The following is a 10257-nucleotide window of genomic DNA, read 5'->3' as shown; positions in this document are numbered from 1 at the left end:
ATGCTGTTCACATAAAAAATATACATTGTTTTGCAATAGCATGCTATAAAATTAGCTACTTTAACAATAAGCCTTTAAGAATAATGTTCAAGGATAAATTAGTTTGTAAGAGTTCCAATTGTATAGATAAATTCTAATATAACACACACACACACATGTAATTAGGGGAGAAATTGATACTTTTAACGAAAATGTTTTTTTATACAATTTTGTGTTTTAATTAATGTTCATGGCCTATATAAAGTTTTCTAATGTATCCTACCTCATTGCTTTATTTAGAAGGTTAAAATGATGTTAGCATAAGGCGTTTGGACTGCGGCCCAGCATAGTAGCCTAATTAACTTAATACTGGGCTGAAAGGTTAATCAAGTCGTTGTGCGCGTCTCATCCACTCCAGTAGGTGGCGGTGACGGTTATGATCGCGCTGCTTCACCACCGCAGTGGCATTTGCGCGAGTAAGACAGATGTTTAGTAAATGATGGCAACATGCGACTTTTTCAATCTGTGAGCTTTCGTATTACGTAGATAAACATTCCAATATTATTACTCTTAATCATTTAGCTCGCCTAATATATCGGTAATTAAAGTATATGTAAGTGTCTAAAACTATTGTGGGCGTCTTTTCATTGAGATGGCGGTGTGTAACTTTTTTATTAACGTGCTGTGACTTTTATGATATAACTTCACACACAGCATCCGATTTTAAGTCGTCGTCGTCAGTTTTAATCATAAAGAGCAGGAGCTTGAACAGTCATGTCAGTGACAGGTGAGTTAGATGTTTCCCCCCATCAGCCCACTGATCTGAGTGAAAGGACACTGACACCAGAAGAGACGGAGAAACTCAGAAGTGACCGGGTCTTAGTCTCAGACTTCAAGCAGCAGAAACTCGAAACGGATGCTCAGAAAAACTGGGATTTATTTTATAAAAGAAACACGACGAACTTTTTCAAAGACAGACACTGGACCACCAGAGAGTTTGATGAACTGAAAAACTGCAGAGAGGTAAAAGGTTTTGCACGCATTTGTTGTACATGTTTGGGTTCGTATGGATGACTGTGACTCTATTCTTTCAGTCTCAAGGACAGAAGCTGGTGTTGTTGGAGGCTGGCTGTGGGGTTGGAAACTGTATTTTCCCCCTTTTGGAAGAGGATCTCAGTATCTTCATCTATGCCTGTGACTTCTCTCCACGAGCTGTTGAGTTTGTGAAGGTAAAAGTGATGGAATTGTGTTTCCTTTCAATGTAAAGGTTTAGTTCACCCCAAAATTTAAAAATGATGATTTTTTTTTTTTTAGCCAAATGTAATTGAGGTAATATGAATAAATATCCTGGTTCTTCAAGCCTTATAATGGAAGTGAATGGAACCTTGTTTTTTAAAGCACAAAAAAATCTTAAAAGTGCTCCACACAGCTCAGCTTAATAAAGGCCTTTTGAAGCGAAGTGATGCATTTTTGTAAGAAAAATATCCATATTTATAACTTTATAAACTATAATCACTGGCTTGCGGTAACTGCTAATCTAGTCCCGGCGGTAGAGTGAAATCTGACCCGACGCATGACATATTGACGAACTCTGAATTGCAGAGGAAAGAGCAAAACAAAACACCGGTCACGAATTAGAAGTCTAAAATGAGAATTTGTAAAGAGAAATGTCAGAGAATTTCGATATTTAGCTGGAGTTTGTTGCTCAGCCCTATTTGTTTGAACCGCGAGAGGCGTCTACTGTCTCCTAAGCTTATGCTACTCCTACATAAGGGTGTCACGATTTAGATTTTAAATCGAAATTATTCACAATCTCGAACTTCGAATTAAAAAATGGAATCGTTGATGCTGCCATGCCCCTATGTCACGTCCGGTCGGCGTGCCGAGCGGGAAAAAACACCCGTGTTGAAGTGCTGCGAGTCTATGGTCAACCTCCTCTGACTTAACTACAGCCACTCAAAAGATAGCATAGCAACTGCAGATACAGGAGACCCATCGACAGAACTTGAACCCCCTCCTCTGTCATTGAAGTCGCAGGTGTGGACGGTTTTTGAATTTCCAGTGAGTTATGTTGACAACGTTCGCGCTTCAAAAAAGCCACAGTTTGCAGACATCCCAAGTCTCGCGGAAGCTCCGGGAGTCGCCCGCATATTGATAGCGGCTCCCTGATGCCCGTAAATTAGTTAAAATCTCCCGGAATCTAGAGTGAGCGAGCAAGAGCGCGCATGCGAGACACAAAAAACTGTGCTCCAAACCGTATAGTGCGCGCACGGCAGAGAGGGAGAGAGCGAGAGACCTTGCGTGTGTGCCTCATGAAGCGCATGTAAGACAGAGAGCATCCTGATCGGCCGGTTTCGGCTTTAAAAAAAGTAAATGTAAAAATCGAGAATCGAATCGAACCGTGACCTTAGAATCGAAAATTTAATCGAATCGAGGATTTGGAGAATCGAGACACCCCTACATCCTTCGTCATACGCCAGAACTAGACTCTCTCATGAACACGTGAGTGGACATTACCGGAAGCTTGTGATTACAGTTTATAAAGTTATAATTATGAATATTTTTCTTACAAAAACACATCGCTTCGCTTTAGAAAGCCATTGTTAACCCCCTGGAGTCGTATGGATTACTTTTATCATGGATTGATGCACTTTTTTTTAGCTACAAGCTACTATTCACTCCCATTATAAAGCTAGGAAGAGCCAGGATATTTTTTATATAACTCAGATTACTTTTGGCCCTAAAAGAAAGTCATAAACACCAAGGATGGCTTGAATGTGAACTATGGGATCTTTTTCATTTTTGGGTGAACTAACCTTTAAAACCCACATCTGGTCAAACTTTTTCTAGCCATATAATGTTGCACATTCATACGCTAATTGTTTTGTATTTACTGTCTTTATTGATTTTTATTAATTATTATTGTAGGAAAATGCCTTGTATAGCACTGAGCGATGCCTTGCGTTTCAATGTGACCTCACTAAGGATGATCTTCAGGCCATCATACAAGTGGAAACCGTGGATGTAGCCACATTGATATTTGTTCTGTCTGCAATTCATCCTGAAAAGATGCATAAAGCCCTAGAACAAATTTTTAAGGTACTGCTGTGGTCAATCTGTGATTTAAGGTATCACAGTGCATCAACTTTTTATTTAAAACAAGTAAACTTATAACTGATGGTGATTTTTCATGTGTCTTTGCATAACTCATTTTCTTTGCCTTCTGAAGTAATGACTCCTTCCTAAACAAAATTTTAGGTATTAAGACCAGGAGGTATTGTCCTCTTCAGGGACTATGGATTGTACGATCATGCCATGTTGAGGTTTAAGTCAGGCAATAAGCTGGGGGAGAATTTCTATGTAAGACAGGATGGGACCCGTTCCTTTTTCTTCTCAAGAGGTCAGTGTAGACTGCTTGTTTTTGATCATCTGTATTACTTCATTGAAGTTAATGTATTGTTTCTTTTTTCTTTCATTTGTTCTTCTTATAGAGTACTTGGCTGGTTTGTTCCAACAGGCAGGATTTGAGACTCTTGTGAATGAGTATGTCCTGAGAGAAACTGTGAATAAAAAAGAGGGTCTGTGTGTTCCCAGAGTATTCCTGCAGAGTAAATTTAGCAAACCTGTTTCCTCGTAATGACCAGCATAAATAAGCCACATTTTCTTTTGCAAGTGTTTTGCAGTAATTTATTGACTTTATGCCGCAAATGTTTTTACTATCTCATAATGAAATAAAATCTGCATTTTTTTCAGTTATTTGGAATTCTTCATTTCAGACTTGGCTATTGTCATGTCAAGTCACCTTTATATAGCCTAGAGCTTTATACAAAACAGGTTAGAGCCCGACCGATATATCGGCGGGCCGATATTATCGGCCGATTTTAGGCATTTTCCTAACTATCGGTATCGGCATTTATAATGGCCGATAAATGAATATTTTAAAAAATGCGGGTACGGTGATTCATGTAAGGGTGGCGCTGCCAATAAAGCACCTAAAAGCTGTCACAAGAACTGGCAAAAATAATGATTATGAATACAACAAATATAGCAAGGAGACATTTTAATTGTTTATTAATAAACAAGTGTTTTCAGTCAGTGTCAGCCAAAGATGATGTTGACGATGCTGACTCGCGATCTTCAGTGAGCGCGCGCCAGAGAGAAATGCACATTTCATACGATTACATGAGTCTGTCTGTCTTTCGTTTTGAATTGTTCTGTTTAAAAGTAGACATTTCAATATAGATATATTTCAATTCTCAGGTCTATACGCTGAGTTTCGGTTAATGAGACGAGCTCCAGTTCACCCGCAGGCGCCTCCGTGTCGAGATTATCTATCGTCTGCTAAATTTACTTCTTATAAATTAAATCCAGGCAAATGGCTGATGATACATTGATTAAAATTAAGATACAATTAATACAAAACGAAATTCACTTTGAAACGAAAGGTTTTGTGCTTTCTGTTTGATGTCTATGTGAAAGTTTCAAAGCATTAGTGCCGCTTTCAGAGCGCTCACGTCCGTAGTGCTGAACTGTCGCGTCTGTAACATTGTTTTTTCCTCATAAATAAAACACGAAAAATAAAATAAAATGAATATTTTATGTCACCTGTGGAGACTGAGAGCCAACCCTTCTTCATCCGGTGGGTAGTAGCCTACTTGTGATTTGCGCAGTGTAATTCACAGAATTGATTTCTCTGCTACAAGCCTCTGTCACGTATTGTGTGAGCTTGTGACTATTGCAAGCGCGCAGCTGAGAAGTCCTGATTATATTGTCTGCTATATTTAGGCCTTATTCTTATTTATTAAGGCAATTGGTTGATGAAACATTGATTAAAATGCGTGGCGCGAGCGATCTCCGACAGTAAACTGATTCTGCTTTGTCTCGGGTAAACAGCTGTTGCGACGCGAGCAGTAACGGCCGCGTCCGGTTTAGACACAGTGTTAAAGCTCATTCTGCCTGATAACGCTACGTTACAACATCAAGCAATATTCCAAAAATGTATATAATTATAACACTTTATATAGGGCCATTTTGCATTAAGAGTAGCCTAGTTTCACGTTTAGTACATTTTGCTTACTAATTATTTAAAATAGTATAAAAGTACTGTACATATGTAATTAAAAACGTTTTCATTATGATATTATTCATTTTACTTTAGTAAAAAGATCTGAGTTCTTCATCCACTGGTAGAGATTAGAGGAGTTAAGAGTAAAAATAGAAGATAATAAGGTTTTGTCAGTGACACTTTTTATATATTTATTGATACAAGTTATGACTAAATTAAAAGACAAAGTCGTCGTTAGTGAAGATTATGCAACAGTATTTATAATATAATATAATATAATATAATATAACATGCATGTGCTGTCGTGAGATACTGGATTTTACATTTACTGCACCTTCCCTGGTGGTCTAGTGGTTAGGATTCGGCGCTCTCACCGCCGCGGCCCGGGTTCGATTCCCGGTCAGGGAACTTATAAATTTTCATTACTGTACGTACACGCCGCCGACTTAAGCTGATTTATTGTCAAGGAGGCTTGTCAAAAAGTACGAGGAAGCTGGTTGACGATTTGGGCGCTCGGACGTAGTGCATTCTATGTTCGAGAGAAGTGTCACAACATGAAATATAAACAAGCAATGAGCTTTTAGGTGCAACATGCCACCTTTTCTGTGCAAACCCTGTTTTCCCTGTTCACCCCAGTCGGCAACAGTCATTGTGTTAGAGAACTAAGAGGGGTACAAGAAAACACATTGGAATCACACTGAAACAAGTTGAGAAGAACAGATAAATGTAATGTACTTATTTTCCTCTGCCCATAAATTATCGTTCCTAAATACATACACGCGCGCGTTCCCCCTGATGAATAAATTGTCCAACACATATATATCGTCATCAAGTTGTCGTGGCCGAGTGGTTAAGGCGATGGACTAGAAATCCATTGGGGTCTCCCCGCGCAGGTTCGAATCCTGCCGACAACGAAATATTTTCCGTTTTAAAACTTACACCAACCAGCGTTGATCATGGTTCATGTTGAAACCAATGCGTCATGTCCACATTGAGACCATGTTAAATACACAATATGTAATTTTCGCCGCTACAGGTCACCTTTTCTCCCTATGGAGGATACCATACATATAAAGCGTTTCTGTTCCCGTACCTACCCGAAGCGATAAAATAAAATTCTGCATCAAAATTTATAGGCAAGACAAGTAGTTTGTTTAGGGATGGTTTGTAGGGAATTACAATCCTGCGCACATATATTCAAACGCGCATAAATTCTTAATGCGCATGTGAACGCCATCAGCGTCTATAACAGGTTCGCATTTAAAGTCTGTTTAGAGAGAACGGAGTCGTCTTAGTGGCCCCTAATTAATAACAAATGACCATTTTGACGGAAGTGAATCAATCAGAAATCATGAAATCAGAAATCATCGGGCAGAAATCATGTTCATGGATGTTGACGAGCTAAAGTATTTAATGATGTTTTGATGAATTGATTTTTGTGTTTATGGATGTTTATGTGTGAATAAAATCCTAAATTCAATCTGTTCATGATATAAAGCGATCGTGTTCCGAAGACGAGCGAACTGAAAGTGAGTAATTAATGACAGAATTTTCTTTTTGGGGTGAACTAACCTAAGTAACCTATATGCAAAAATATCAGGAGGGTACATCATTTCATCAGGAGGGGGCAGCATTGATCTATGTATCCCAATCTAGCAGATGAGGCATCTTTAGAATGCCTTCTATGCATCATTTTGCACAGCGTCAGCATGTGAGTTAATGCTTTGTTGAAGTCATAATTTTGCACTCACACTCACAGATATGCTTTATTAAATGATTAGATTAGCTGTTAAATAAACACTTTTGAACAGTGTTCAACAACGCAACATGCCACATTCTTGTGCCAATAGATACAAGAAAAGATGTTGGGATATGTTAGTACTACTTCCAGATTTTCAGCAGCAGTGTAGCACTTTTCATTAAGTGACAAGGCATTTGAATCACAGAAGCCAATGGCACATCTCACTATGCCTATTGGCACATCCGGTCTTCATTGGCATGTGGATAGTGCCAGAGCCATAGAGAGAAAGAGTTGCGACACGCTTTGATGTCGCCGCTATGGCTGCCACGTGGTTCATGTAAGCCCCAATAGTTCCAAAACATACGCTGGCTGTCATGTTCTTCTATAGGACAGACAGCAGCGATTACATTATTGAACGGTAAATATAAAATAAAACACACACCCAAGTACTTTTTCAGCTGTTACTGCATTGTTGCATTTAGTTAATGTCAGTTTTGCATTTGGAGAGGCAGGGTGACAACGAAATACTGTATATTACTTAGATAAGTTTTAGGGTGTTTTTGGAGGGAAAAGCTTAGTGTTCATGTTTGCATGGGTAGTAGCACTGACTTAAACGGCTTTCATCTGATGATGGACGTCTCATGATATTTATTTTAGCACAACTGGGCTGTATTAGGCTATTGATCCGTGATCTTGCTTATAAATTCCGATTCAGCCACTAGCCTACCTTCGTGATCACGAAAAGAGGTCTGCAGTGGCGGTCCGTTCAGAATTCCATCCAACATAAAATATAAATAATTACGCTGTGCATGTACAAATGAATGATTTAGGAGGGAAATGGATTGCTCCCATAACGTAGAAAGCAACGACTATATTTGCAGTAATGTTCGGTAAATATTAACTTCATTAAATGAAACCGGAGAGATAGTTAATGAGTGAATTAAATATGTTTCTAAATACGTAGCTAAATAACTGTTAACAGGATTCATTTCAGTATGGCTAATGTACCCCTTCATCCTACCCTAATCATAGACTAAACCATTCATCAGAAAACACACACAAATACATGTATACAATGTACTGTGTACAGTACACATGTATATATATTTCAATCACGCATAACTAACCCTAACCCATACGCATAATATATGATTTCCATTACACGAGAGTAGATGTTAAAACTTCATGCTGATTTGTACTCGGCTTTCGCCAAGATAAGCACCACCTAAGACATAGCTTTACAGTAACTTATGCTTCTCCATCCATTTACGCTTCTTTCCATATGGTGATGTAAATCTCCTTCTGTCTAGTGTTAACACGCGTCAGCACACACAACGGCTGCAACCACAGTGCATGACAACCGTCTGGATTGAGCTGAGTAGGGGACATCTCTAGGGTCTTCAAGTGGGCACCTTCTGTCCTCAGTGTTTCGTCGACTAGCCCACGACACCTCAAGAGGGCTCGACAGTGACTCTGGCGTCCCAGAGTCATCCCCCTCCATCCCCCACTCAACTCAGCCCAGCTTACTGACCTCTACATCCCTCCTGCTACTGAGACCTAACCACAATCTCACAATCTCTCCGCAACCCAACCATACGCGCCAACCCGTTTGACTAAGGCTGTCGAGCCCCACTGGTGCGTTAATATGCAGTTTCAGTGGCAACGGTTCCGTATGGCATACCACCTACCGCAAAACACAATATCTGCCCAACCACCCGTCATTCACGCAATATACACAGGAACGTAATGACTGTAAATACTATACAACCTATACAAATAAACCAACACTCTTCAAGTTTTCAAGAATTCTACCAAAACCGTAGCATGGCGGCCTGTACAAAGCCAGCTAGAATCTTTCCGTCTCAACCACAGCCAGTTGCTGCTCCTTTCTGCTGCTTCAGATAAGTTCTTTACTGTGCGACGCAACTCTTGGCCACTGAATCCGACGTCTCTGAGGAACCGGGTTGTAGAGTGTGCCCCAAAACCTCGACAACCCACTTCCACTGGATAAACCTGGACTCTCCATCCTCGCTGTTCTGCTTCAGTGGACAGATGAGTATACCGCAGTTTCTTCCTCTCAGATTTCTCATCTACCGCATCCTCCCATGGCACTGTTAACTCTATCAGTTGAACAATGCGTGCTGATCCAGACCACAAAATAATATCTGGTCGTAGGTTAGTGGTGGCAATCTCAGGTGGAAAAATAAGCCGTTGATCAAGATCAGCCAGCATCTTCCAGTCCCTAGCAGCTTCCAGTTGTCCTGGGCGAGCATTGGTGTTAGCACCTTTTCTTGGTGGTTGCTCGCCTGGGCGGAGGAATATTGTCTTCTGCGTGTAATGTTTTGCAAGAACAGGCGGCAACTTATTGGTCATACTACGCTTGCCTTCCAATGCTAAAGCCAAACATCGCAATACTTGGTCATGGCGCCAAGTAAACCGACCTTGGCTAAGAGCCACCTTACATCCTGTCAAAATGTGCCTTAATGTGGCAGGTGATGAACACAAAGGACAAGAGGGATCCTCTCCTACCCAGAGGTTTAGGTTCTGCAGTGATGGGAGAACATCATATGTTGACCTAACAAGGAAACTGATCCTACTCTCTTCCATTGACCAAAGGTCTTGCCAGCCCATTTTGCGCTGTTCCACACTCTCCCATCTCATCCACTCTCCCTGCTTGGCCTGGGTAATGGCCTTCATACATCTCATCCTCTCCTCCTGCTTTCGCACGTCGTTGACTACCAGCTTCCTCCTTTGAGGTGGGCCTGCCTTGTGCCATTTAGGAGGAGCTAAACTGAGCCCAAAACCCCCTCTTCCATGCTGTACCTGTCCCACGATATCCCCAATTTGAAGGTCAGCCTTTGCCTCTACTAGAGATTTCTTTGCTGACCACTTTCTACCAGTTTTTACCACAGGGGCTGTCTCCTTTACACATTTGTCGCGTGACTCTGCTGAAGTGATTTCCAGTTTGACCTTGGCACTCTTAAACTCCTCGGTTAAAGCAGAGACTGGCAGCTGCACTACTCCTTTACTATAAAGTCCCACTCTGCTGAGGCAGCGTGGAACTCCCAACCATTTCCTGATGTATGAACTTATTAACGCTCCCAGCTTATCCACTGTTGTCAAAGAAACCTCGTACACAGTCAGTGGCCACAGCAACCTTGGCAGTAGACCAAACTGAAAGCACCAGAGTTTTAGTTTGCCTGGTAGAGCACAGCTGTTTATGCTCTTCAACCCTTCCACTGCTTGCCGTCTAACTTCTCCCACTCGAACTGTGTCCTTTAGATCCCCATCGTACCATCTCCAAAGACTCTTCACTGGCTTCTCAGACACTGTTGGTATTGCCTCACCATTAATGAAGAATGTTTTATCTACTACCTTTCCTTTAACTATCGAGATGCTCCTTGATTTAGAGGGCTTAAATTGCATTCGTGCCCATTCGATATTATCGGTCAACTTACCCAATAACCGATTA

General features: G+C 40.8%; 1 protein-coding gene and 2 non-coding genes across 3 annotated transcripts; all 3 read left to right on the top strand.

Moving 5' to 3' along the window:
- The first annotated feature begins 426 nt into the window (after nt 1–426).
- Nucleotides 427–3735, top strand: mettl6 (methyltransferase 6, methylcytidine). The gene is made up of 5 exons (XM_077214997.1): nt 427–1002; nt 1074–1208; nt 2908–3078; nt 3238–3379; nt 3471–3735. The coding sequence occupies exons 1-5, from the start codon at nt 754–756 to the stop codon at nt 3614–3616; spliced, it is 843 nt and encodes a 280-aa protein (XP_077071112.1). The 5' UTR covers nt 427–753; the 3' UTR covers nt 3617–3735.
- A 1645-nt stretch (nt 3736–5380) lies between these two features.
- Nucleotides 5381–5452, top strand: trnae-cuc (transfer RNA glutamic acid (anticodon CUC)). Its single transcript has one exon. It is a non-coding gene; the product is annotated as a tRNA-Glu (tRNA).
- A 424-nt stretch (nt 5453–5876) lies between these two features.
- On the top strand, nt 5877–5958 carry trnas-aga (transfer RNA serine (anticodon AGA)). The gene has a single exon. It is a non-coding gene; the product is annotated as a tRNA-Ser (tRNA).
- Nucleotides 5959–10257: the final 4299 nt, after the last annotated feature.

This window comes from Siphateles boraxobius, unplaced genomic scaffold, assembly GCF_051911475.1.
Source record: "Siphateles boraxobius isolate OS27281-9 unplaced genomic scaffold, OSU_SipBor_1 68, whole genome shotgun sequence".
NCBI classification, from domain to species: domain Eukaryota; kingdom Metazoa; phylum Chordata; class Actinopteri; order Cypriniformes; family Leuciscidae; genus Siphateles; species Siphateles boraxobius.
Note: the sequence above shows the minus strand (reverse complement) of the source record. Positions and strands in the feature narration are given on the sequence as shown.

Excerpts from the sequence above, each read along its gene's own strand:
- mettl6 (XM_077214997.1), top strand. The coding sequence starts at position 754 with ATGTCAGTGACAGGTGAGTTAGATGTTTCCCCCCATCAGCCCACTGAT. Across the intron at positions 3,079-3,237 it reads CCCTAGAACAAATTTTTAAG|GTATTAAGACCAGGAGGTAT; the intron begins GTACTGCTGTGG and ends ACAAAATTTTAG. Across the intron at positions 3,380-3,470 it reads TTCCTTTTTCTTCTCAAGAG|AGTACTTGGCTGGTTTGTTC; the intron begins GTCAGTGTAGAC and ends TTCTTCTTATAG.